A 26128-nucleotide genomic window follows, 5' to 3' on the forward strand; every position below is an offset into this window, starting at 1 on the left:
TGAGCTTGTGATTCATACAGCCAGGTGTGCTGAATCTAAGAACCAGGGATGGGCACCTCGCAGCTACATGAATCATGAATTTAGTTTGTGTTAGTAAGCCGCATTGATCCTGTGTTCCAGAGACCACATTTGCCACCCTCTCTGAAAAGAATCATTGTCCAGACACAAAGGGATCATGACATGGACATAACACTTATATTGTACTAGGTATTGCCACATCTCTGTGGTCAACATCAGTGTTAGGAACCATCATGAAGTTAGCTGAGGTAATTGTGTGTTAAGTTTTGTAGAAATAAAAAACATTTAAAGAAAGACCAAACACTCACTCAGTTTGAGTCAGAGTCAGAGGAGTCCATTAACTTCACAGGTCTGACAAACCACAGTAAAAAGCAATGTGATTAATTAAGAAGCTCATATTGCAATCATAGGTGCCAGCTATGAAGATATAACTGGAACAAACAACTGAGCACCTGTTACAGCGGAAAACTATTCAGAGCTTGTGGAATTATATTCTCTCTCCCACAAACACAACTCAGCACAGAGGTGAGCACTGTTCAGAGATCAGATCATTTTTTGACCAATCAGAGGACTCATTTGAGCCTTTCCCACTCTTAAGAGCAACTTTGGCTTGTGTTCGTGCCGCATGCTGTTAACAGTAACACACTCCCTTTATCAGAAATCATACTTTAAAACACAAGGTGCCAGCCGTTGTGCTGAATGGGGGAAGACCCCATTTGTATCTCTCGCTCTGGTGTCAAGGGACAGGCGACCAAACGAGCTCCTCTGATTGGTCAAAAGGGTTCTCTGATCTCTGAACAGTGCCCGGCCCTGGTGCTACACGTGCACGAATCACAAATCCTCACTGATTGTCTATTTTTTTTTAATGTACTTGTGAGATAATGTAAAGGTGTGTAAATCCTATTTCACGAATTCACACATGGATTTGTGAAGGTGCAGATTTTGTCCATTATACAAGTGTGTGAACATTCACTGCAACAACTGTAATTTATGTTGTTTTTTTTATTTTTGTAGAATTTAATTTGTGCAGCTGCAAGTGTAACACATTCATAGAAAGCTTTCCGAAGGCCAAAAGGCCATCCGTGCACGTCCGTTAATTATAAAATATATTGCAAATGCAGTCTCTGATCAACAAGGTTGCAAACAACCAGCATCAGCCAACACCTCGATCCGGTGCATTCATGTCACATACTACACCTCCCCTTTAGCAGATGCAACATGGATTGCTAGTGTTTTTCTTCAATCGAATGTTCTTCTACTTGTATCGGAAATATCGACTTGTAAAAGCAATTGGTGAATCATTTCCTGAAAGTATCGGTCAACCCTAAATACTGAGTACTGCATAGGCCAATAATGATATATTTTGCAGCCATTAATGGGCGGTCAGTTTAAGAAAACTGACACTACCACTACATATTTACAGTATATTCCACTATTGTATGCATCCCTGTGTGGGAGTGTGTGTGTGTGTGTGTGTGTGTGAGAGATAGAGAGAGAGAGCACTTCCTCCTGTTCATCATCATCCCACAGCACAACAAATAACACTGCACTGGCTCCCCTCATAAACAATACTGTATCCTGTTCCACAGCATTACAGTTATTACCAAACAGCAAGAGCCACTCTATTCAATTACAGTGTTACAGAGATCCATGTGAGCACAGCAGGGGTAAATCGAACTCTGTACAGGTCCATTTAACACTATATGCACAGAAACAATATATACCGCCTGCCATTGCATCATCCACTGGCTACCGGCTATCGCTTCACAAGGCAGAGATATGTGCCATCCCCTGGTTGGACGCTTTCATTACATTTAGAGCATGAGCCATACAAGGTCAACTCGTCATCCTATAAGGACTGGTTGCATTATGCTATTATTCTCTCATCCACTCCAGTCTTTCTAATCATCAGACACCAGGGCTGACATGATTACTCGATTATACTTCATTTCTTTTAAGATAAAGGGGTTTTAAAGGGTAGTTAAAAGGCTGCGATCTCAGCCTTTACTCTTCTGGAAAGGCTTAACATTAGGTGTTAAAAGATTTCTGTGAGAATTTGATGGCAGTCAGCCACAAGGACATTACTGAGCTCAGGTACTGATGGTGAACGAGTAACTCTGGGTCACAAACACCACTCCAACTTATCCCAAAAGGTACTGGACAGTGTTCCTTTGTCCGATGCTGGGGAGCATGTGCAGTGTCAACAAACCTTAGCTCCAAACTTATAAAGGTTTAAGTCCAATTGAATTAGCCCTTTCTCAAAGCTAGCAGTCCAACAATCGGTAGACTGACTGATTACTAAAACACGTGATGGTAAAAGAAAGTCACAGGAAAATCCTAAGCCTTGAATCTTCTCAACACATCAACTATGTGAGAGACATATGCGTGATGATGCTGTTTATCACGGTATGCCATGTTTCAATGGCTTTTTTGAATAGATCCCCATCCATCTGCTGTCACAAGCCTAATTCCCCGTCTGTACCACTCCTCTTCCTCTCCGCTTTTCTCACGTTTTCACACTCTTCTCTTCGCCTCCCCCTCTCAAACACATCCTGTCAGTTTTTCAGCAATGCTCTAATGTCACCATTCTTCATAGCTCTCTATTCCACAGGCTGCTCACAGGTGCCAATATAGGAGCACAAGGCGTATAAGACACATGATCAACAGACAAATGCAGTCGACATCTCTCTTTCTCTTTGTGTTTCTTTTTTTTTGGCATCCCAACATAAAAACAAATCGCATCATTCATTAGGGATGCACTGGTAAGTTCAAATCTACCAACGCAGACCCGTAAACCGTTATAAAAAAGCCTTATTTATATGTTATTACATTTAAAAACGCTTTAAAATCAATAAAATGAAGGCTTTTCAGCAAAGTAACTCAGCACTGTCTAATCCTTCTTCTCTGTAGTACATCAGCACATGAGGGAAAGCGGTATATGTCCCTTTCATGTTGACACTTCAAAACCATCTGAGACTTGTATATTGCCATCTCTAGCACAAAGTTATTATAAATGAATGCTATGAATACGCCTCCTGCAAAAAATAACAACGCTTCCACTACAATTAGCAAAGTTAGCTGTGACTGAGTTGAAGCTACTAAGCGCTAAAGCTAGATAATAATGGACTTCCTCATTCTTCACCGAAACGCTTCTCCACAGACGGCTCCTTCATGTCCATGATCTGGATGCTCAGTCAGTCGGAGACAATGCAGCACATTGCAATGTTATGCCATGAAGTACACAGGCATGTTACTGTAATTACTATGCCATCATAGTGTTATTAATGCAGTTAACAGATGGCCGCGCTCGGCGCACTGCACTGCCTCTGCCTAATGCGGAACACTGAACATAATAACCACTAAAAATGATTGATTTGGACATAGGTTGTCTGACTAATTAAACAAGAGTGTGCTTGTATCTTGTGAATCTGATGTATCTTCTTAAGTTTTTTCTTAATCCCTCATCACTTCACACCATTTTCATTTCTCTGAGAACCCCCTCCCCCCCCCCCCCCCCCCACACACACCTCCTCCTTCTGGTACTCATCTCGTCTTGTCTCTATCCCTTCACACACCTCACATCTGCAGATTTCTGGTGAAAAGGGGTTGTCTCCAAACACTTCTTCCCTGAGCTACAACCTGCTACTAAGGCGATCTTACAGTAAACATATGCCATAATATGATTATTTAATGGCGAATAGCATATGCTGCTGAATAATTCTGGTCGGCTGCAATCCCTTGATGAGGGATAGCCCATTTAGAGCAGAGCCCAATGAGACTCTCTCTCTCTCTCTCTCTCTCTCTCTGCCTGTTTCTCTCCATCTATCCCGCTCTCATTCTGTCCATTACTGACTGCCAACAGTTCTGGTATACACCGCACCATCTTCCTTAATAAAACAATTCCATCACAGAGAGCCCAAGGCTTATAGGTTAACGTTTTAAAATAATCACTTCTTGCATTCTTGTTTAACCCTTACTGCTCTTCAACAGGGACACACACACAAACACAGCAAATACATTTCCAATCACAGTTTAATCACACGTCACAATATTAACTTAATGTTGCTTTAAGAAACACGTACACGGTCCAAATCACTGCAGATCTTCAAAATGGTAACTTTACAGAAGAGAACAAATATGTCTATATCTTCTGATGCAATTCAATGTAAATAGATATCAAAAATACGTCATTCAGGGCCATTTTGAGTGATCTAGCCTTTAAAATTGTGCAGTACAGATTCTGGGAATATATGAACTTCCTCTTTGGTATGGACACAAGTCTATATCACAGTAAAAAAAAATAGCCAGCCATGTCCTCATTACAGCATGACCTATATCCTGCAGGTATGTATAAATAGGCAGTCTATAATGCAGGCATATGTTGATATCATTAAACAATACATGTCTACACTGACCATGAACAAAACCTTGTGTATTCAGTTTAATTGATTAGCAGACTGATGGAAATGGTCCTAAATGGCTTGGGTTTTTAACATTAATTACATTACAGACTGCAATGTATGTACGTATAAATATCTGTTAATATATCCCAGAATGCATTTAATCATTTTAAGACATGCCCTGGTTCTATATTTGTCCTGGTAAGTATACAACACCTTATATCTGATCCACAGTCCAGCGTATAATGGTGAGTGATAGGGTAAAAATGTCTCATCATAACAGTAGTCAAATTATTTTTGATAGCTGTCTTTCAAGCCTCTAACGTCATACAGTGTGTACTGAGTATCTCAGTATAGCTTACATACATGATTAAAATACGTCCAAATATTATAGATGCCATTAAATTATTACCATCCATGCCCTCATCTTGTATATGGCCAGGTAAGGTATCCAAGCAAAGCCTTCAATGTGAGATAAGGTCTAGTTTTCTCCACAATACCTGCAATATACTAGCTACATTGCATTTAATAATTCTGACATATATAGACACCTACGGTAAAGCATTACTATCCGTGTCATCACCCTGTACGTTATATGCTGCCACGTAGATACACAACACATCAGATGTGTGCCACGATCCACTTTTATATTGCCACATTATATTTAATAACTCTGTGTACTACAGGATTCCCTGTATGCCTCTGCATACCTTAATAACTGAACATCCACATAACATGCCTATATTCCAGACCACACTTAAGCATTACAAGTCATGTCCTCGTCCTGTACATGGGCAGGGAGAGATGCAACACATTGAATGTGATCCACAGTCCAATCAAGCATCTGTGGATATCGGCATGAGTGAAGTGAGAACCTCTCCTACGGCGTGATGCTATGTTTTATCATAATAAAAGGCCTTTTCTATGTGTCACAGCAAGGCTTTTAAGATCCTTTAGGCTGCCCACAGTTCAGCGTGGGGTTTAACGTCCAGCAAAACCAATAGATATAGCTCACTGACATATCGTTTGCTCTGCAAAATAAACCAGCAGTGATGCAGGCCATCTGTATTCTGTATTGAGTCAATGTCAACATCAGCCCACAGTCGAGCCTCCGTCCTCATATCCGTGTCTGGGCGGTATGAACGCCCCCAGAAATAACATTACAGACAGAATAACAACAGCAGCAGCAGCAGGAGCGTTAAAGCCGTGGAGCTTTACGGTGATGAGGTTTAAAAGCGGGCCACAAAATCACGACTTAACTCGGAGCTAGCTTCAGGAGGCTAACAGCAGCCGTAAACATAAGGTTTTAAAGCAGGCTCTACCTTTAAGTCTTCCTTTCGCTGTCATCGTCAAAGTGCCAAAAAATATCTCATTGGTACGAGATGCTAATCTCTCTCTCACTCTCCTCACACACACACAGTCTCGCCCTCACTGTCTCTCCCTCTCCCTTCCTCCACTCTCTCTCTCTCTCTCTCTACACACACACACACACTGTCTGCCCCTCACTGTCTCTCCCTCTTCCTCCCTCCACGCTCTCTTTCTCTTCCCTCTCTCTCTCTCTCTTTTCTCTCTCACACGTATTCAAAAGCAAGGCGCAAGCGCGCTGCTTCCCTCCATCTATCCATCCCTCCATCCAGCCACGTTTAAGCCAAAGCAACCCGAGTGAAACAGCAACAGAAAGAAAACAAATACAAATCATAAACAATGGATGTTTAAGTTACATCCCCTTAGGGACGTTTCGTCTTCGTGTACAAAAATAAACCACAACCCCCTCCCAACTATCTCCATGACAACCAACCCGACAGCGCACTCCAACCAGCGACAGCCCCGGTACTTACGGAAAACTGTTATTTATCGTGCGGGGATTCGCCATGACAACGGGAAGCCGATTTTTTCCCCCGTTCCACCTTAAATGGTGCAGCCGTAAAAGTTCAGTTCAGACGCTTAATAGACTACTGACGGTACATTTTATTGAATAAACACACAGGCTAGTTCACGGAATTTACAAGTCAGACTTCTTATTCACCAGCTATTTACTCGAACTCTTCCGTACTACCATTAAATGTTGCATTTGTACAGCTTCTCATTTGAATATCTGAACAATTAACGCCCCGGTTAATTGGCACGACACTCAAGATTATTTATTTTTCAGCTTCATACATTATTTGTATTCTACCTTAAATGGTGCAGCAGTGATGTCCTGGGACCTGTGCAGCTTCTTACTCGATTAACAAATCGACACGAATATACACGAAAGTCGACTTGTCTTCTCCTTAGAATTCTCAATTCCACCTTAATGGCTCCAGAAAGTAACTGCTGCACCATTTGAGGTGGAAAGGGAAGAACTGAATAAGACGTGCAGATAAAATTAGCCCGCTTGTTGACGGCAAAAAAAGAAGCTATACATATTACGAAGTTGTACGGGTTCCAGAGTTACTCAGGCAGCGTTTAAGGTGGAACGGAAAATCGAACCGAACTGCACCAAGCCAGTTCAAGGCTAGTGCAAATCAAATCAGGCTAATTGTTAATCGATTAGTACGTTGTAAATAATGGATTTGGAACGGTTCGTGAATACTGTGCCGTTTAAGGTTGAATTAAATACCTAGAGCTTCAAGCAAAACTAAATTAGGTGGTTTGTTATCGACTGAGAATAGCTCCAATTAGGACTCGGCGGGTGAAATCCGAATCAAAAGCCAACTTCGTCCGCTCCTCGTGGGCTGGAAGTTCAGTATTCGAAGAAGTTAAGCTGCTGGTGGTAAAAAAAAAAAAAAAAAGAAGATCCAATAGGACGCCAACTTCAGCAGCTCTGTTTAAGGTGGAAAAGGTGCAAGTCACAGAAAGCAAACCTGTTGTCCGTATCCCTGTTCACCTTTAATCAGCAAAGCAGAGGAGGAGGAAAAAAGAAATGTCTTGGCATGCGAAATGCAGAAAAGGGAGGAAGTAAAGGGGGAAGAGTGACTTACATTTAATCACCCTGTCTGTGGGATTGAGACCCATGGCTGCGTTTGACATCTTCATGAGCTGTGAAGGTGCTGCTTCTAGTTCTCCCTCACGGAGAGCTGCTGCGGCTCGGCATGGGCAGCAGCATCACTCGCTGATTCTCTCTTTCTCGCTCACTCTCTTGAAGAGGTAAAGTGGGCAAGAAGACGGAGGCTGCAACAACAGCAGCAGCAGCAGCTCTGGCGCAGTTTAAAGCACGCAGAGGGAGAGAAAGACAGTGATAAAGGAGGATGGATGGATGGCTAGATGGTGGATGGACAGAGTTGGAGGAAGAGGAGGAGAACAAGGGGAGGGGGGTGGGGGGGTCGAGCGAACACTTGCCCTCACTTCAGGGTTTCCTCAACTGCACCACCCCGACATGGCGAAGGCAGAGACTCCCACGCACGCGCTTACACGCGCTGCCTCGTGCTGCCATCAGCTGGAGGAGCACGAGATGTGGGCTTTCCTCGCGTCTTTACACGAGCATGCCCAAATGTTTGTAGACACCCCTTATAAGCAGTGGAGGTGCATTGTAGTTGTGGATCGAAGACATTCAGTTGTCTGCTGTGGTATATCAGCCACCATTCCTCAACCCCAAGCGTGGGCTATAGGGGTGTATAAAGCGCCTGATATTAAACTGTGGAGCTGGAAAACTTCTTTGAGCAATGGAGTTTGTGATCCAGAACTAATCGTCCAACAATCATCCAGTATGTGAACTCAGTAACTAGGCAAGTTTTGGTATTTTTGCTCCTGGGCTCCCACTACAGTTCATTCATTCATTCATTCATTATCTGTAAGCGCTAATCCAGTTCACGGTGGGTCCAGAGCCTACCTGGAATCATTGTGCGCAAGGCGGGGATACACCCTGGAGGGGGCGCTAGTCCTTCACAGGGCAACTCACACATTCACTCACACCTACGGTCACTTTTGAGTCGCCAATCCACCTACCAACATGTGTTTTTGGACTGTGGGAGGAAACTGGAGTACCCGGAGGAAACCCATGCGGACACAGGGAGAACACACCAACTCCTCAAAGACTCCATCAAACCCACAACCTCCAGGCCCCTGTAGCTGTGTGACTGCGACACTCCCACTACAGTTACAGAGTGTAATTCAATTTTACAGCACTGTCCTGAAATAAAGGAAGAGGTAGAGGGAGGGAGGGGTGGTTTCCTACCCTCCTCCAAATCTTACTTAGTGCAGGCTCTTTAGTGCTGAACCTGGAGTAGCCATGATAGAGGCTCTGTTCTCCATTTTACAGGTCAGGGAAGCATCACGGTAATTTTGAATCTGAAATGTTAAGGTAGAAATACTACCTAGTGTCCCTTTAATGCTAACAAATCCAAAATAATGTAAAGCCAAGACTAATTCTGGACCAGCAGGAATTTTAGGGATGAGGGAGTGAAGAAAAAGTGCTGTCTTCTCCCTCATCATCCGTGGGTGAGGTGTCCTTGAGCAAGACACATGACCCTGAACTGCTTTCCAGGTGCTGGGATGGCTGCCCGCTGCTCCAGGTGTGTGTGTGTACTCATCGCCACTAGTGTGTGAGTGTTAACTGCCACAGATGTGTTAAACGCAAATAATGTTTAAGTTACGTTACATTTTCCACCGTCTTGATCCTTCGGTCATTCTCCTCCAGCGCTGTTTCTCTAAAAATATCTTTAGGAAACAGGTTCAGCGAGTATGGGGAGTGTATGAAGTATTGCTCACTCCTTTGCCTTTGTGTAACTGGTCTGTTTGTCTATTGTCATGAGCTGGAACATTGTTGTGAAGATTGTAGCAAAAGCATTGATAAAGTTAGGTACAATATATGTCCAATAGTTTTTGGACACTTCGTGTTAGTGTATTCTACTACAGTGGGGCATTCTAGAGATGCAGCTACACATGAACATAAGGTCACCATGCCCAGTGCCAAGAGCTGGCTAGTGGGCTACACAGTCATGAGCAAAAATACTGGGGTCCCTGCACCTCTGAAAGAAGACATTCCACTTCGCCCAGGAAATTTGTGCAATCATAAATGCCTATTGTATTCGCCGGTTTATTTCTTTTATTTACGCTAAAATAACAACACATCCTGAGAAGAAATGTCAGATGAAAAATCATTCTAAACAGAGCTCCAGAAATTCAATACATTAGCTAATTGATAGCCTCAACTTAGCGCAATGTTTGGAAGCACAAACAGTGGTAACAGTAGCTGAAATCAGGTAGGTTCTGTAACCGTTAATACATTTGCATTAATGGGTTTAACTTAATGACACTGGATAGGTGAGGTTTAGATCTGGTCTCATTGCCGGGCACTTCAGAACACCCCATCACTTTATTCTATACCATATCTGTGTGCTTTGTGAACTGTGACCCTTTGGGTCATTGTCCCTCTGGACGTCCTGTTTTCAATAATGAACAATGATGTGCTTTGCCAAAAAGGTCTGTTTTGGTCTCATCTGTCCACAGGACATGCTCCCAGATGGACTGTGGTTTCCTCTTTTGCCTCCTACCATACTGCCCCATTTCATACTGATGGCGATGACCGTGTGAGAGACGGTGAGAGTTGACACTACTGTTCCCTGTAACTGCAGGTCAGCTTGAAATGGTTTGGATATATACTGAGATTTTTAACAACCAGATATTAGTTCATTCATTTGTTCATTTTCTGTAATTCTTTCATCCTGTTCAGGGTTTCATTTGGTTTGGAACCTACCTGGAATCATTGGGCACAAGGCAGGAACATGCCATGAACAGGGCACATCACACTCACCCAGTCACTCACACATTTACTCATATTTTTGTACTGCTTTGATCAGCCAAAAAGAAACATGGGGAAGACACACCTAATTTGAACCCTCAATCCCATGATCTTGGAGGTGAGTGATAGCGGAATTGCCTGTTGAGCCACCGTGCCATCCTCAAATTCATTAATTCTTCTGTTCATTGTCTGTAACCGATTATCCAGATTATAAGGTCGCAAAGCAGGAACAGCAGTCCATCACAGGGCGACACACACTCACACATTCACTCACACCTACGGACACTTTTGGGTGGCCAATCCACCTACCAACGTGTGTTTTTGGAACATGGGAGGAAACCGGAGCACCCGGAGGAAACCCAGGCGGACACAGGGAGAACACACCAAACTCCTCACAGACAGTCACCCTGAGGAAACCCACACAGACACAGGGAGAACACACCAAACTCCTCACAGACAGTCACCCGGAGGAAACCCACGCAGACACAGTGAGAACACACCACACTCCTCACAGACAGTCACCCGGAGGAAACCCACACAGACACAGTGAGAACACACCACACTCCTCACAGACATTCACCCAGAGGAAACCCACGCAGACACAGTGAGAACACACCAAACTCCTCACAGACAGTCACCCGGAGGAAACCCACGCAGACACAGTGAGAACACACCAAACTCCTCACAGACAGTCACCCTGAAGAAACCCACGCAGACACAGGGAGAACACACCACACTCCTCACAGACAGTCACCCGGAGGAAACCCACGCAGACACAGGGAGAGCACACCACACTCCTCACAGACAGTCACCCGGAGGAAACCCACGCAGACACAGGGAGAACACACCAACTCCTCACAGACAGTCACCTGGAGGAAACCCACGCAGACACAGTGAGAACACACCACACTCCTCACAGACAGTCACCCGGAGGAAACCCACACAGACACAGTGAGAACACACCAAACTCCTCACAGACAGTCACCTGGAGTGAGACTTGAGCCCAAAACCCTAGGAACCTGGAGCTGTGTGACAGCGCAGTGCAGAAATCACCCAGAAATGGTTCCATCATATAGTCCATATCAAGTCCACAAAGAATCTAAAAAAAGCAGTTGGGAGAAGACACCCTGAATCGTAGTCTGCAAACAAAATCCAGTAAGAAGTTCCAGTAAGTGGAAGCATTGCTGCATTTCCAAAAAAAATAAATAAAATTTGGGCCATGACTCTAAATCTCCTCAGCTTTATGCTGTGGAGCTGTGTTCTCTGAAGCAATAACACACCATTCAGTAACTGTGGGATGAGTTGGAGTGCTTTTAGTGATCCAGAACTAAAGCATCCAGTCTAAAGTAGTAGGGTCCGAAGCTGTAGCAAATGGGGGACAAGCTCCTTATTAATCCCTTTGAGTTTACAAGTGTCGGGGGAGAAGGTTTCTGCAGATTTTTGGCCACATTTTGTAAGCAATTGGATTGCAGTTTGTGTCCCACTGATGTTACATTTACATTCTGTACAGATAAACAGACATCAGAGAAGATAAAAGAGATTTTGAACAAAGTTAAAGCTGCACTTCTAAACTGTTTGCAAATCAACTTATCATCCAAACAACTTAAAACTTAAACCAAAGAACAGTAGGTTCTTCAGCGTGAACCATGGCTGAATAATAGGAAAGAAGACAGGAACACACTCCATTTGTGTGTGTTTCTGGGGCTGTGTTTGACGTGACACCAAGCGCATTAGATCAGCAGGACGGCTCGGAACTTGGCAACATTTACATACACATTGTATCTCATAGAGAGAGGAGGACTGCTGAATATGTCTTATTTCACATGACTGTGTGTCTTTGTGGTGGGGAAATATTTTATGTCATTAGTGTGTTTATAAAACTCCTTTGTGGCAACGGCTATATGGCTAATGGTGGTCCAGCAAAACTAGGCATGCCTCTTGTTTTCACATTAATATGTGAATGAAATTACGCTCAAAACATAATTTTTGTGAGTTCTTATTCATTTTAGTTGCGCATTCATTCTTAATCCCATGTTGTGTTTGTTAATACTATGCAAAATTAAACCTGGACTGGATGGGGCGGGGACTGGAATGTCACTGGTTTGATGCCCTTTACCAACAGGAAAGACGTGGAGATGGAGGAGTGAAGGAATTTCTCATCTCCAGCTGCTGCCCAAGTGCTGTAACTGAAGTGGGTGCACACCGCTCTCTGCCTGCTCACTGCTCCTGGTGTGTTTGTGTGTGTTCAGTCCTGTGGATGAGTTAAATGCAGAGTCTCGATATCCCCAAGGGAATTAATAAAGTATCACTTCTATTGTCAGCAAATATGCCCTGAATGTGGATGTTCATGCTGTCTGTTATGAATAGATGGCTTTGTGGGGGGGTTTTAAGGGACACTTTTACACTTTTTAAACTGTTTCATGATGAATACCCAAACTTGGTGATGGTTCTACAAAGGTTCTCATTTGATTAAAGGAGTTCTTCAGATTGATGGAGAATGTGTTGACATCGTTGCAATAGAAAAACCCTTTTAATGCCACATGGGCTCTGGACCCACCACGACCCTGAACTGGATAAGCGCTCACAGATGATGAATCCGCAAGTTGTGGATTGGATTTGTATTTCCAGCACATCCCATAGATGCTGTTTTGGATTGAGTTCTAGAGAAGTTAGAAGTCAAGTTAGCATCTTGAACTCTCTACCATGTGGCATTGTGCATTCTGACCCACAATCTGTGATGCACTGTGTGTTCTGACACCTTTCTGTCAGAGCTAGGTTTTTCAGTAACACACTAAGCTATAGTAGCTCTTCTGTGAGACTGGACAGGCTGCATGGGTCTTTGATGCCCATGACCCAGTGGTCCTAGATCAGACCACTTTTCGTAGATGCTAATCGGTTTACACCTGGTGGAGACGCACTGACCCAATTGCCCAGCCAAAATAATTTGACCCTTGTGAAAGACTCTCAGATCCCCACACTTGCCAAGTTTCCACACAGCAAATTCACCAGTGTTAAATCAACACTAGAGTGTTACATTTTTACACTCACAGTGGTAATTTAACCCTAATAACGTTGATTCAACCGTGGTGAATTAGCTGTGCAGCTTTCAATCTTAAACTCAGAAAACAAACTGTACTCAAGTCCTTAATATGTCCCACCTCTTGAAAGGTGCCATTGTAATGAGATAATGAACGTTATTTGTGTCACTTGTCACTTATTTTTATGCTGTGGCTGAGCAGGGTAGTGTCCTGTGAGCACTTGACAAAACATCTCGAGTGGTTTAATTCCCAGCTCAGGCACCACACTCTACCTATAATGTCCTTTAGCCAGACTCCTAACACTCCGCTCGCCTATGCTATGCTAACATGATTACAGTAGCATTCTTACCAGGATAATTGCAGGGTCATTAGCTCAGCAGCGGTTTAGAGTTTAACCCATGTCACGTGGTTTATTATTACAATCAGTTACTGTGTCCTGTGAGAACTGTTTAAATTAAACCCCACCGTTGTCATTTAAAACCACACATCTGCCACTAGATGCCACTGTGTCTGACACTGTGTTTAACTGAGGCTTGGTTCAAACCTAAGAAAGACGTGATAGTTTTGCTGACGTTAAAAGCCGTGTTTTGATAACTCAACTGCATCTTTATTTCATCTATCTTCATATCCATCACTGGTAAATGCTTGTTGTTTGTGAATGAAAGAGTCGACTCTTTTTGAGCAGAGCCGATCGATCCGATTCAGAGTAAAGACTCGAAATTAACAGTGAGGCTTTTTTTTTTTTTAGGAAAGATTTGCATGAACTGACAGTGCTTTAAAATCCTGTCTGTAAAGACACTACAAGCACAGAGAAGACATAGAGCATGGAGATATTTCTGAAAGATAAGCAAAAAGGATTGAATAGTTAGAATATGACTTGAAAGTGTCCGTAGGTGTGAGTGAATGTGTGTGTGTCTGTGTTGCCCTGTGAAGGACTGGCATCCCCTCCAGGGTGTATTCCCGCCTTGCGCCCGATGATTCCAGGTAGGCTCTGGACCCCCCGCGACCCTAAATTGGATAAGCGGTTACAGATAATGGATGGATGGATGGATAGTTAGAATATTGGCTTATTTTTATTTTTCACTAAATCAACACGCCTTTCATAAGATTTTAAAAATTACTTTCCACTGTATTGTCCCCCCTCTCAGGAAATGGTTTAGGAAAAACACACAAACCTATCGGATCTACATTCATTCATTCATTATCTGTAAGGGCTTATCCAGTTCAGGGTCGTGGTGGGTCCAGAGCCTACCTGGAATCATTGGCGGAAATACACCCTGGAGGGGCGCCAGTCCTTCACAGGGCAACACACACTCACACATTCACTCACACACTCACACCTACGACACTTTTGAGTCACCAATTCACCTACCAACATGTGTTTTTGGACCGTGGGAGGAAACCGGAGCACCCGGAGGAAACCCATGCAGACACGGGGAGAACACACCAACTCCAGTCACCCGGAGCGGGAAACGAATTCACAACCTCCAGGTCCCTGGAGCTGTGTGACTGTGACACTACCTGCTGTACAGTATGTGGACAAAGAGAAATCTTTATGTCATGGTTACTGGTGACATTGCCACATAATGTGACCAGAAAATATGAATTGTTAAAGTTTTATTTTATATTGTGTATTATTGTATTTTAATGCATTAATATTTTCATTATTTTATATATGTTAATTCTTATCCTGCATTACGAAAATTGAAATCAAAACAAGAATATGTTTCACCGGCAAAATACAAAGAAAATGTTTCCAAAGTTGTCACTTACAAACTTTTACTGATATGATGTTGATATAAACAAATTTAGCACTGTTGTAGTACATGCAGTACAAGACCTGGCATTGTCTTGCTGAAATAACCATGGACACCCCAGGAAACAATGTTACACTAATGGCAGCCTATATCTCTTTACATTCTTAATATACCTAAATGGTATGTTCATGCATATGCCAGTCACTCATGCCATGGTCTCTGATGAATCCCAAAACCATGTCAGATGTTGGCTGGACACATTTCCACTGTCTTTTGGACATGCTGAGATTAGCATGGGTCCAGACACCCTGCTATGTTTTTACATTAAAATGGGGTTTTCTCCTGGTGTTATAGTTTCTGGTTGCATTTATTTAGGCAGAGGCAGACTCTGTTAAGTGACATCTGTTTTTTTTATTATTATTATTATTTAAATATTCCCAAATCCCAAGTGGTTATATTTATCAGAGCAGAATTATAGTTTCTCATGCAATGCTATCTGAGGGCTCAAAGGTCATAGTCACGCTTATACACCTACACAGTAAAGTTTCTATGAATATGTATACTCCTCGGGTATGATTCTGTGGATCATTCTCAGCACTGCAGTGACTCTGGTGGTGGTGGTATGTTGGTGTTTGTTGAACTGGCACAAGTGTTACACTGGCAGCAGTGTTGCTGGAGTTTTTTTTAAACACTGTGCCCGCTCACTGTCCACTCTATGAGACAATCCTACCTTGTTTTTTTTTTTTTTTGCTTAGCTTTAGATGTAAAGTCAGAGACTGTAGCCCATCGTGTGCTGTACAGTTTGTGTTAGTCATAGTAGGGGCTATCAAAGTATGCACAGCAACAGATGGACTAGTCTACACGGTCAGAAGAGCTGATGAAAGGGACAGTGTATGTAATAAAACAAGGAGGGAAATGTAAAGTTGATATATTATCACATATCTTCCCATGTAAAGCCTATACATGTATAATGCAAGAATAAAGGAAGAAAGAAATCCGAATGTCTGTATGATCGTCTGTAGCCGGAGTGCAGCTGAGAGTCTGCTGCGAAAAGTAGTGCTGAGGGCTTTTGGCGGAAGGATCTGCGCACTGTGCGAGTGAGGCGGTTTCTGCTGCTGCTGCTGTTGCGGGAGGAAGAGCCGCTTTACTCTCTCTGCCTCTCTCTCTCTCTTTAGCCGAGCTACCTTTCAGTTTCGCCTTTAAAAAAAACAGTTTCTTTCCTGAATCGAGCGGCCCCGTCACGCTGACTTTATCCGAGGGATTCTTCACTTTAAACCGGAGGAGGTCGGTCTCGGTTCGGAGACAGAGAGTCGCCGTTTTCCGCCGTTTTAAATCGAGTGTAGTTCGGTTTCACTGACAGCAGCACAGGCAACAACAATGGCTCTGAAAAGAATTCATAAGGTAAGAGAGAAGGAAGTCACCGAGCCTACACTTAAACAAGGCCTCTTTCCGCTTCGCAGCTTGGGGCTTAACCCGGGCGGCCGGACCGTCGTGTTGGTTTGTGAGCTAAAACACTAGAACACGTTGTAAAATCTGTGTTTTATCACCGCCCGGGCGAGTGAGCGTTTGTTAGCGCCGGTAGGCGCTCTCCCTTTACCCGAGGCAGGCCCTGTTGGCCGGGCTTCTCTCTTTTACGCAAGTCCTGCTCATCGGGGTTTAAGTGCCCTTTCCTTAACCCAGTTCCCTCCGTATCGAGGCCCCGGCGGGGTATTAACTTGAGCCGGACGAGTCTAGGGGAAACAAACGAGCAATATTTGTGTGGAAACGTCAAACTGTAGCTCTCCAAGCTTAGCTTAGCCTCGTACTGATGGGCATTCCGGCTCTTTTCAGTGAGTCATTCTTACTGAATCGACTCGCCACTACGAGTCGACTCTTTCCAATCGAAGAATTGCCAGGTTCTCTTTTATCTGTACAAACTTAGCATCTGCAGTTATTTGTCTGTTTTATAAATCTGTATTGTTAAAACAAAACATTTTTCTATCTGATACGTTCCAGGATAAAAGGCTGAGTGCGATTTGAAGAATATTCAGACCATTGTTCATAAGCTACCCAGGAAATCTGCTTCCTTCCCCGTGTTTCATTCCGCACATATTTGTGACTATATCAGCATATAAAATGTCTGATGGCCCGATCTTCTAGTTGTAGGCATTTGAAAGTGATGTGTTCCTTCTGGATTCTTTTGCTTTAACCTTGAAAGCTGTTACAGCACTGATAAGCCAAAGAAAGCTAAGGTTTATTTAGCTAATACACCAAATACAATTCAGTGTTAACCTTGTATAAGTTAAAACATAAATTCAGGTGCACTACAAGGAATAACAAAGTGCAATACACCACTATCTACTGTTTCCTAAACTGTAAAAGATGAGAGAGTCACATATCTCACCACTGGCTCTAGACCTACATTTTGGATATGGAAATTGTTACTTGCTGACCCTTTTATACAAAAGTCTCTCATGTTTTCTGGATTTGTCTTGTCTAGTACAAAACGTGTTTTAAACCCCCCCTGTAGTAAAATGGCTGAACATTACTGCTCTGAGGTCTGTTTTAGACAGCATCTGCATTTTTTTAAATCACTTTTTATTTTTTAAATTTTACTTGAAAATCACTTCAAACATGTAGCTCTGAGTTTGTACGGGTCCAATGGATGACCAGAAGGGCACTTTAAAATATGGGAATCAGCTTCCAGCGTTTGACTCGGTTCAAGGAGTCGATTCATTTGATATACTGTAGCTCGGCTTGGCTAGCTCGTGTTAGATAGCCTGTAGCTGGAGCTAGCCTAAGTAGATTTGTGAATGTGTGAACACCAGGCTCAAGGGCCTTGCGTTGAAGTCGCTGTTCGACCTTTATTGGTTTAATAAAGAACACACTTTAATAAAATCGAAGGTGTCAGTGGATACCAGCTTAGTATCAGGAGGATTCTCGTTTAGAATTCCGACGCTAACAGACGGCTAGCAACGCCTGCTACCGTTAAACGAGCACTCCATACATTTCTGTCACTGTAACGGCATTTTCACGCGTCGTAATCTAAACTTAACGTGACCGAGAACAGATTAAACCACATTCTCTTTGATAACCGAGTCTACCCCCCTCTCATTTCTCCGTCTGAAGTCGCGAACATGAAGTTGGATCCGGCTTCTTTTCACAGCTCCCCGGTCCACCTTAAATGGCGCAGCGGTTACATTCTGGCGCCCGAGCCTTTTTAAGGTGGACAGGAGAATTCTAGTTTGGGAAGGCAACTTGAGCTTTAGCTTGGGTAACGTTTGGTGTCGCAGGCGGCGGCGGATTTATGTAAGACTTGAACGTGGTTTGAAGCTTAGTCACATCTGAAACATTTGAGCCTATAACGCGGCGAGGGCAGATTCCCCTCACCTCTACACGGGTTTTCCTCCTCAACTCCGACTTAAACCGCTTCAATACACGGACTAACTTTTAAAAAAGCGTTTATCCAGCAGCAGGGACTCGTTGGACTGTACCTCTCCAGCCTCTGTCAGATGTTTCTGCTAATAATCTCTGCCTTCCACGCATCTCAGTTGCACTCATATTTAGTCCTAACCAGTTTATTTATTTATTTTTTTAATTATTGTATCCTGTTTCCGCGTGGGCTGTCCATTTTCCCATGTTTGCATCAACTAGTTCTTTGAATTTACATGTCCATGCTTTTCTTCTACCAGATTTTATCAGCAACTGTCCAGGCCCCAGTGGTTTGTGGAAAAATATCTATGGCCATACCTGGGTTTTTTCATGTAAATCCAAAAGTTTTCTCTAACATTTGGATCTGCGGATGCTTTCATTTAATATCGCGAGTGAATAACTTTTGCCCATATCCTCAAGTAAATTTGACTGTACCCTCCATACACTGTTAGGCTTTGAAAAGACTTGTATCGATTTTGCCAACGCTGGGTCAGGCTCAAAACTTATGATATGAAACACAGTTGAGTTTTATAGAAACATCACATCACAATGAATGATTATGATAATGGGAGCACACCATAACTTTACTAAAACGTAAGATATTTGTTCTGACATTAAGTTTTTCTGTGAAAGTAAATTCGTTGAAATGATTTGGTGTAAGACAAAAATACATAGTCGCATGTTAATCCAAGCCTAAGACATAAGCGTTTTTTGCAGCACTGTGAATATTTACAAGTGGGTTTATAGCTTTAAGTAAACCATCACTTAATTAAGCTTAAATCTTATGAAATTTAAGCACATGATCTTTGCTGGTGTTATTATTATGTACAGTAAACGGGTATCCTTCAAGATTTCCCTCTGATTGTAGTGCAACAGACTGCCTTTTTAGGGTTAAACCAACTTTGAGGGGTGTAGTGTGAAGCGTAATTCAATTTGAAAAAGTACTCTTCTGAAAGGTGTGTTTTCAGAAAGATTATTCCTTCAGCCCAACCACAGTTTGGGTTGAGTGTTTCCTGTTGCTTATGTAGACATAAAGATTATATAGAACCTCCAGTTCAGTTATAGACTGTAAATTATACACTGCAGATATGAACAATGCTATTTTTGTTTTTTTTGCAGGAGCTGCACGATTTGGGCCGTGACCCACCTGCTCAGTGCTCAGCAGGGCCAGTAGGAGATGACAGTAAGTGATGTTAAAATATGATGGACGTAATAAAAGGATAAGCTCCACGCCACCTTACTTTACTGTTAACACCAGGGCTGAGGCGCTAACAGAATAATCTCCAGATGTCATTTCCTGATGAAACACTGCATGGTGACAGATGAAGAATGGTGCAGAAATTATTTACGTCTCAAAATGTGTAAATATGACCAAGGAGCCATAGTATATATTGGGCAACTATGCCTCTGCGTGCTGATACACTGTCCTGCGTGTCATCCAACAGCGGTTCATTCCTGAAATTCCATAATTGCCTTGTGTGTTTTGGAGTTGTAAACTGCCGCACTTACACAGTGGTCGGGAAAACGGGTTTAGCTGCTATAACACAGAATGTGCTCTATTCTGGCATTTTCCTCGTCTGAAAATCATGACATTAAAGCAGATAGATAGAAAGTGAGATTATTGGAGTGAAAAAAGATGTGTGACACATGTTCAGGCGTTTGAATGACACAAAATAAACTACCGTATATTAGTGATTTTAATTGGAGTGAAGTATGATGGTAAGGAATGATGTAAGAATGTGAACAATGTTCCAATACACGTATTGGTGGAGTTGTGGGCCCCAGCAAAGGGGAGTTTAGAGAGTCTCGGTAGGGTGGAGAGTACAAAGACATTTATGATCTGTACCCAAGCAACGCTGACCACTAGATGTTTTGTCACAATAAGAGCATAATGACTAATAGAGTTCAGAACAATTAGGTGAAGTCACTTTATTTTCAGATCATTTAACCCTTTTTTAAACAAGGTCTGTACTTTCAGGGGAACTCAATATAAACAGATATTATTCCAAATAAGTTTAGAGCATTACTGTTGAACCGTTCATCATGGAATTTTCACACAGTGTGAGGGACAGCTTCTGTGTTCAAATAATGGCGTGAATATTTCTCCTGGGACAGCGCTGATTATATTTATATATATTTCTGTTTGTTTTTTAAACACCAGAAAAATGTAGTAATACACAGAGCAAATATGCTCTCTGGTAGTTACGGTGCTCTTAACACTGTCATGCTTTTGGTTCAAAATTGTAAAATGACATGTTTGAGAACACCCAATCTCTGCGGTTGCCCCCTGGATATGGCATTAGCAGTGACATAATACTATAATATAAAAATGTCAGGTGGTGTTCCTCCTGTCTGGACCTGTTTTCTGAGTACTCTTCATTTAATAGAGGCAGCTCATCACAATTTAGGATGTGACTGTAGTCTATCCAAGCCTTTTAGTGTGGTATCATGGTAAAAACCTATAGCTTTGAGGAATTTTTTAGTGAAAATTCTTGGTGCACAGAGTTATCTGTTTACCTTTTGTATTAATTGAATTATTTGTGAAAAGTATCCACCATTTTGACAGTCTGTAGTCATTCGTATCTGTCTCTTTGTTTTTGCTGTTTCAGTGTTTCACTGGCAGGCCACAATAATGGGACCAGTAAGTATTTTTCTCCCTTGCAGGCCTCAGAATTACAGCACTACACATTCTGCTGTTGAGGAACGTTTCATAATCCATTTCTCAGTATAAATTTTAGCATTCAGTGTCACAGCAGTTATTTATGAATCGTTTTCTGCATTAAAACTCAAAAGTGGTAATTCACATGTGCCTTCCCCAATCTTCTTCCCACAGAATGACAGTCCTTACCAGGGTGGAGTGTTCTTCTTGACCATACACTTTCCCACAGATTACCCCTTCAAACCGCCAAAGGTCAGTTTCCTGTACTTTCTGTGAGCTGAAAAGGCTGAGGTGTTTTCATTGAGATAATTTTTACAAAGCCTTTGACTGAGCTACTAACCAACCAACCACACAAATGGGATATTCGTTCTTCAGTGAGTTGAAACCTTATTTCTATGATTGTCTAGTTTTAGCTAAACAATCTGCATTTCTTTGTCTTTGCCATTATTTTAGGTTGCATTCACCACAAGAATCTACCACCCAAATATCAACAGCAATGGCAGCATCTGTCTGGATATTCTAAGGTCTCAGTGGTCACCTGCCCTCACCATCTCCAAAGGTATGTCTGTATTAAACCACAGTAACAGAAAATAATCTCATCAGGAGGTGCTGGAGGTGAAAAATGTAGTGATCCTTGGCTGGCATTGGAACAGAATGTAGTTGTCACAAGAGCTATTCTAGATCTGCGTTCCTTATCCTGGGTGCTTTGTGAATGTAGCCCTTGAGCCATATCCCCCAAGGGTTACTGAGAGTCTATGTTTTTGTTCCTCCTGAAAAGTAAGACCACCAGGCTCAAATAACTTGGCTGTGTACTTGGAGCTACACCAGTCCTTCAAGGCTTTCAGAGACCAGGCTCACTGGATTCCCTTGCACAGTTAATTTGAAAATTGAAAGCTATAGTATGTTGGTCCTTGTGTTTTGAGCTACTGTAAATGACCATTGTTTCTTGCGATGGAATGGGGATTGGCTTGTGGGGTAAAGTCCATGTGGGAAGCTCAGGACAATAAGGAAAAGCACTGTGAGCAATGCTCTCTTGGAAAAGTGCCTTGTCTGTATTACTTCAGAAGTTGCCAGAATGTTCTTGCTTAAGGCCATATACGCATGCTGTTGAATGTTCACAAAGCAGTTTATATTGCTTAGGCATGGAAGGTGAATTTCCTTTTTGTTCTCACTGAAACCTGAAAACGTTTCATTCTGTGTTCTGGATAGTTGAGTTAAATGGAGCAATACACAACTATAATATGCAGTTTAACTTATTGATTCACTGAATAAAATGTAACACTGGCAAGCCTCATTTAAACAAGGCCTTGATTTTCACTTTTGCCTTTGTTATATTGAGAGTGTAATTCTATATACTAAACATGGTTTTTATGTGTATTTTTGGGCGCAGTACTCTTGTCTATCTGCTCTCTGCTGTGTGACCCCAATCCGGATGACCCGTTAGTACCCGAGATCGCCCGCATCTACAAGACTGACAGGGAAAAGTAAGTGTTTCAGTGCATTGTGAACATACTCAAGGTTTGTCTGTCATTTCCGTGGCCTTGTACATGCTTTGATGTTGATCAGCTACAATTTTGAATTTAAATATGTAACTCATCTCAAATTGCCTCTTCGCCTAAGGGCTTGAAACGTTAGACGTGTTGTGTTTTTGGAGCTTTGTGTTTAACAGTTGACTGATGTTGAATAATGACTTCTCGAGTGATTTCTTATTTAAACTCTAAACAAAGTTCTTAGGTGTTAAATTTCTACAGATAGTAGAATGGGCACCTGAGTGTCTTCGTCTTGTCAGGGCAGCATCTGAGTTTTACACTACTGGTGCAGTTGTTTACTTAAATAAATGAACTGATATAAGAATCTGGTGCCCGTCCGGAAAGGCAAAACATGTGGTTTGATGTGACCATAAAGGGAAATGGCAGATTCGCATCAACGTATTTGTCAGTCTACAAAGATCTTTGGATAGACCACCTGTCTCCTCCTTCCTGTGAGGAAGTAAACATACAGTTTCTAAAGTCAGAGGTTCTGCGAATGCCACATAAGATAAACATTGTACTCCTAAAACTGAGCACTTTATTTAATAATTTGTTTAAATATAAAGATATATTTAAAGATAAGAATTTGGACACTTTAAAGTGTCGACTCAGAGAGATTAAGAGGTTAATTTCAATATCTGGAGCCTACCAACCAACAAACTGACGATTTCATATTTTTACTGACTGCCTTAGTCAGTATACAGTTGCAGAAAATGCCACACTGAGTTAGTGGAATCGTTAGAGCTGTTCCATATAAGTGTCTCCAATCACAGCACTGGCCCTTCATTAATGTGAACAGGCAAAGATGGGGTTATACCACGTAAACAGACAGTAGCTGTGTTTGAAACGCCCCAAGTGCTCTCTACTAAGACAGAATTCTGGGAGGAAGGTGCAGAGACATTTTGAAGATACTAGAGCAAAAAAGCAGGCAGTGTTTTATACAAGCCTTCTGTTCAAAGTTATAATTATTCTGGCGAGTGAGCGTTAGCTCACCAGTGTCCTGGTAATGGTGTTGACTTGTTAAAGCTTGACTCTAATGCAACAAGAAAACTCAATACCAATGCTCACTTTACAGGCAGCAAGGATGCTGCCTTCTGTTTTAGACATAGCCTTTTGACAGCAGAAAAAACAGAGCTGAGCCAAAATGGTGAAAAGAAGACCTTGCTGTTGCTGCTAACTCAGCTCCCAGTTAAAGCAACAGGTGCAGAAATGGGTCATTCTGAACATGACATGGTTAAATGAGTAACAATGTGTCGTGGTGCTTGATCTTTGTGGCATATTTACCTTAATATCAATACCCCCAGGTAACTCTTAATTTGTGGAAACTTTGTAGAGTAGGTTTTCTTTAATTATAGCGTGTTTATCAGTGAAAGTTTTGCTGAGTGCCCTAGTACATGAACTCCATGGTATTTGAAAGTGAAACCAAAACAGTGGTTACATGCGTTTGGTTTATTTTCTTATTCCTCCTTTAGTCTGGAGACGGCACAAACATGTCAGCTGATGTTAACATGGCTGACATGACACAAACGGTTTATCTTAAATGAACACTTGGCTGTGAAAGTTATCGTGCTGTTCTGAGTGGTTGAGTGCCTCTGGCTCGGTGCCAGGTATTTACAGTAATGAATTGTAATTTGGTGAGAGGTGTCGTTGTTTTTGTCCTGGGATGTTAACATTTTGTTGTTTTCTCTTTTCTTCTTCCTAGGTACAACAGAATAGCTCGGGAATGGACACAAAAGTATGCAATGTAGTTTTGGAGTTAGAATCATGGTGGGAAAAAATTTTACACCTCTCCATCTTAAGGTTAGGGGAGATTTGAAAGTTTAAGAGATAAAAGGAAAAAAAAAAGCTTAAGAAAAAACAAGATCTTGTTGGTTTCCATTGGAGTGCTTTCTTTAAGCCACGCCTCCCCTCATCAGAACCCCCCACCCCCCACGCGCGTACACACACACACACACACACACACTCTCTCTCCCTCATCCCACCACCCCTTGGTAGCCATGGTGTACATACTTTCAAACTTCAACAGTAGCCCAACTCCAGGTATTTCCCTCCAGTATCCACCACCACTTCCTCCCCCCACCTCAAAATTAAAAAAAAATAATAATAATAAATAAAAATCTCTGCTCCATGTCTCTTACTTTGGTCTCCATCGCTACGATGATGTGCCCGCTGCTTAGGGTCTGCCAGTCTCCATTTTTTTGCAGTTGAAAATGTTCTCGACTCTAAAAGCATTCCTTGTTTTTAAGCACTGGGGAGGGAGGGCAATTGTTTTCCATTTTGTGATATAGTGGAGATTGAGGGATACGTTCTTTACACCTTTTCATTTATTTCCATTTCCTGTGCTTCCAAATGTAACTTGGATCAGGAAAATGGCTGCTTGTTTTGTTTTATTTCTTTTCTTTTGGCAAAGTAGGGGTGTATGCTGGCTTTTTTTTTTTTTTTTTTTTTTGTATAAAATCTGTAAGGAATTCTTTTAAAATCATAGCAGGTTATTAATGGTAAATGCTGGACCCCTGGGTCCACTTCTGTATCATTCTAAAGGACTTGAATACTATAAATATACTTTTTTTTTTTTTCTCTCCCCCATTTGCGGTAAACCAAGGTTTCTCTACCCCTTCCCCTTAGCCACGAGCAATTCAACATCCATTCACTGTTCTCAATGGTTTTGGACCAGTTATTTAAAGCAGAATTTTAGTTAAGCATGTTATGTTTTATTTTTTTTGTTTTGTTTTTTGTTTTTTTTCCCCCCATCTCCTGTCACCCCACCCCATAACTTAGTTCCATTTTAGCTGCGTTATCCCCCAACCTCCCCCTGCCCCTGCTCTTGTTGAATTAGATGCTAACATGGCTGAGACAGACTCGATTGGGTCCCTGGGTGAGAGGACACAACTCCTCACAGACAAACTTCTGTATATTTAATTTCCTGACAGGCTCGTTGAGCTTTGTGTGTTGATTAAAACTGTGTAATAAAATGATTACTAAAGTCTGAATGATCCTGGGTTGTGATTTTTATTTATTTATTTATTTAAAAGTCAAACACACCTGCTTGATGTTAAATGACAGTGAGCTTAATACTTATTTTCATTAAGGAAATAGAAGCTCCATTTGTAGAGGCAGTTCTGAAAGTACTTCGTCCACATGCCTGCCCCGTAAGTAGCTAAAAAGGCTTCAGCAGGTGGCCTCCGTCACGAGCTAAATTTGCATGCCGTTGTTTTTTAGCTTTAAAAAAATTCACATTATTAAAACTAAATATTTATAATTCTGCTCTGCTGTCATGTTTTGCTCACTGTTTGCTTGATATTTCTTACAGAAATGACAGTGCTATTACTTTATTTTATACATTGTAATGAAACTAAGACTCTAGATGTGGGCATGGTGGTGCTGAATTAGAGTTGCCTCTCAGTCAAAGTTCTAAGGGCATGAGGAACATAGACGAATGGAAAAGACACAACAGGGGAAGCTGTTTGGACACGATGGCAGGTAAGACATTGTAATGACAATAGAAATGATTCCCCTCAGTTGGTGGTACGTGGTGAGACCGAGCAGGTTTATTTAACCCTTCACTTAATGGTGCCGACATTTGTGGTTCATGTT

General features: G+C 42.1%; 2 protein-coding genes across 5 annotated transcripts in view; one reads left to right on the top strand and one right to left on the bottom strand.

Moving 5' to 3' along the window:
• ppp3cb (protein phosphatase 3, catalytic subunit, beta isozyme) overlaps positions 1-13701 on the bottom strand; it is a 67964-nt gene extending 54263 nt beyond the window's left edge. Inside the window, exon 1 of one of the 4 annotated variants that reach the window (XM_066669123.1) lies at positions 13528-13701. Coding sequence is in view for 3 of the 4 variants with exons in the window: in XM_066669122.1 (XP_066525219.1) it covers positions 7382-7436 (55 nt within the window). In the remaining variant the exon portion in view is untranslated. Of the gene's footprint in view, positions 1-5740; positions 5913-7381; positions 7897-13527 lie in introns of those variants that run through there. The other 3 variants (XM_066669122.1, XM_066669119.1, XM_066669120.1) reach the window with 3 other exon arrangements.
• A 2315-nt stretch (positions 13702-16016) lies between these two features.
• ube2d2 (ubiquitin-conjugating enzyme E2D 2 (UBC4/5 homolog, yeast)) lies at positions 16017-25516 on the top strand. The gene is made up of 7 exons (XM_066667869.1): positions 16017-16336; positions 19466-19529; positions 20956-20987; positions 21180-21257; positions 21459-21564; positions 22396-22489; positions 24237-25516. Exons 1-7 carry the CDS (start codon positions 16313-16315, stop codon positions 24280-24282), a joined length of 444 nt encoding a protein of 147 aa, XP_066523966.1. The 5' UTR covers positions 16017-16312; the 3' UTR covers positions 24283-25516.
• Positions 25517-26128: the final 612 nt, after the last annotated feature.

The sequence above is a fragment of the Hoplias malabaricus genome, chromosome 4, assembly GCF_029633855.1.
Source record: "Hoplias malabaricus isolate fHopMal1 chromosome 4, fHopMal1.hap1, whole genome shotgun sequence".
In the NCBI taxonomy this organism is placed as follows: Eukaryota; Metazoa; Chordata; class Actinopteri; order Characiformes; family Erythrinidae; genus Hoplias; species Hoplias malabaricus.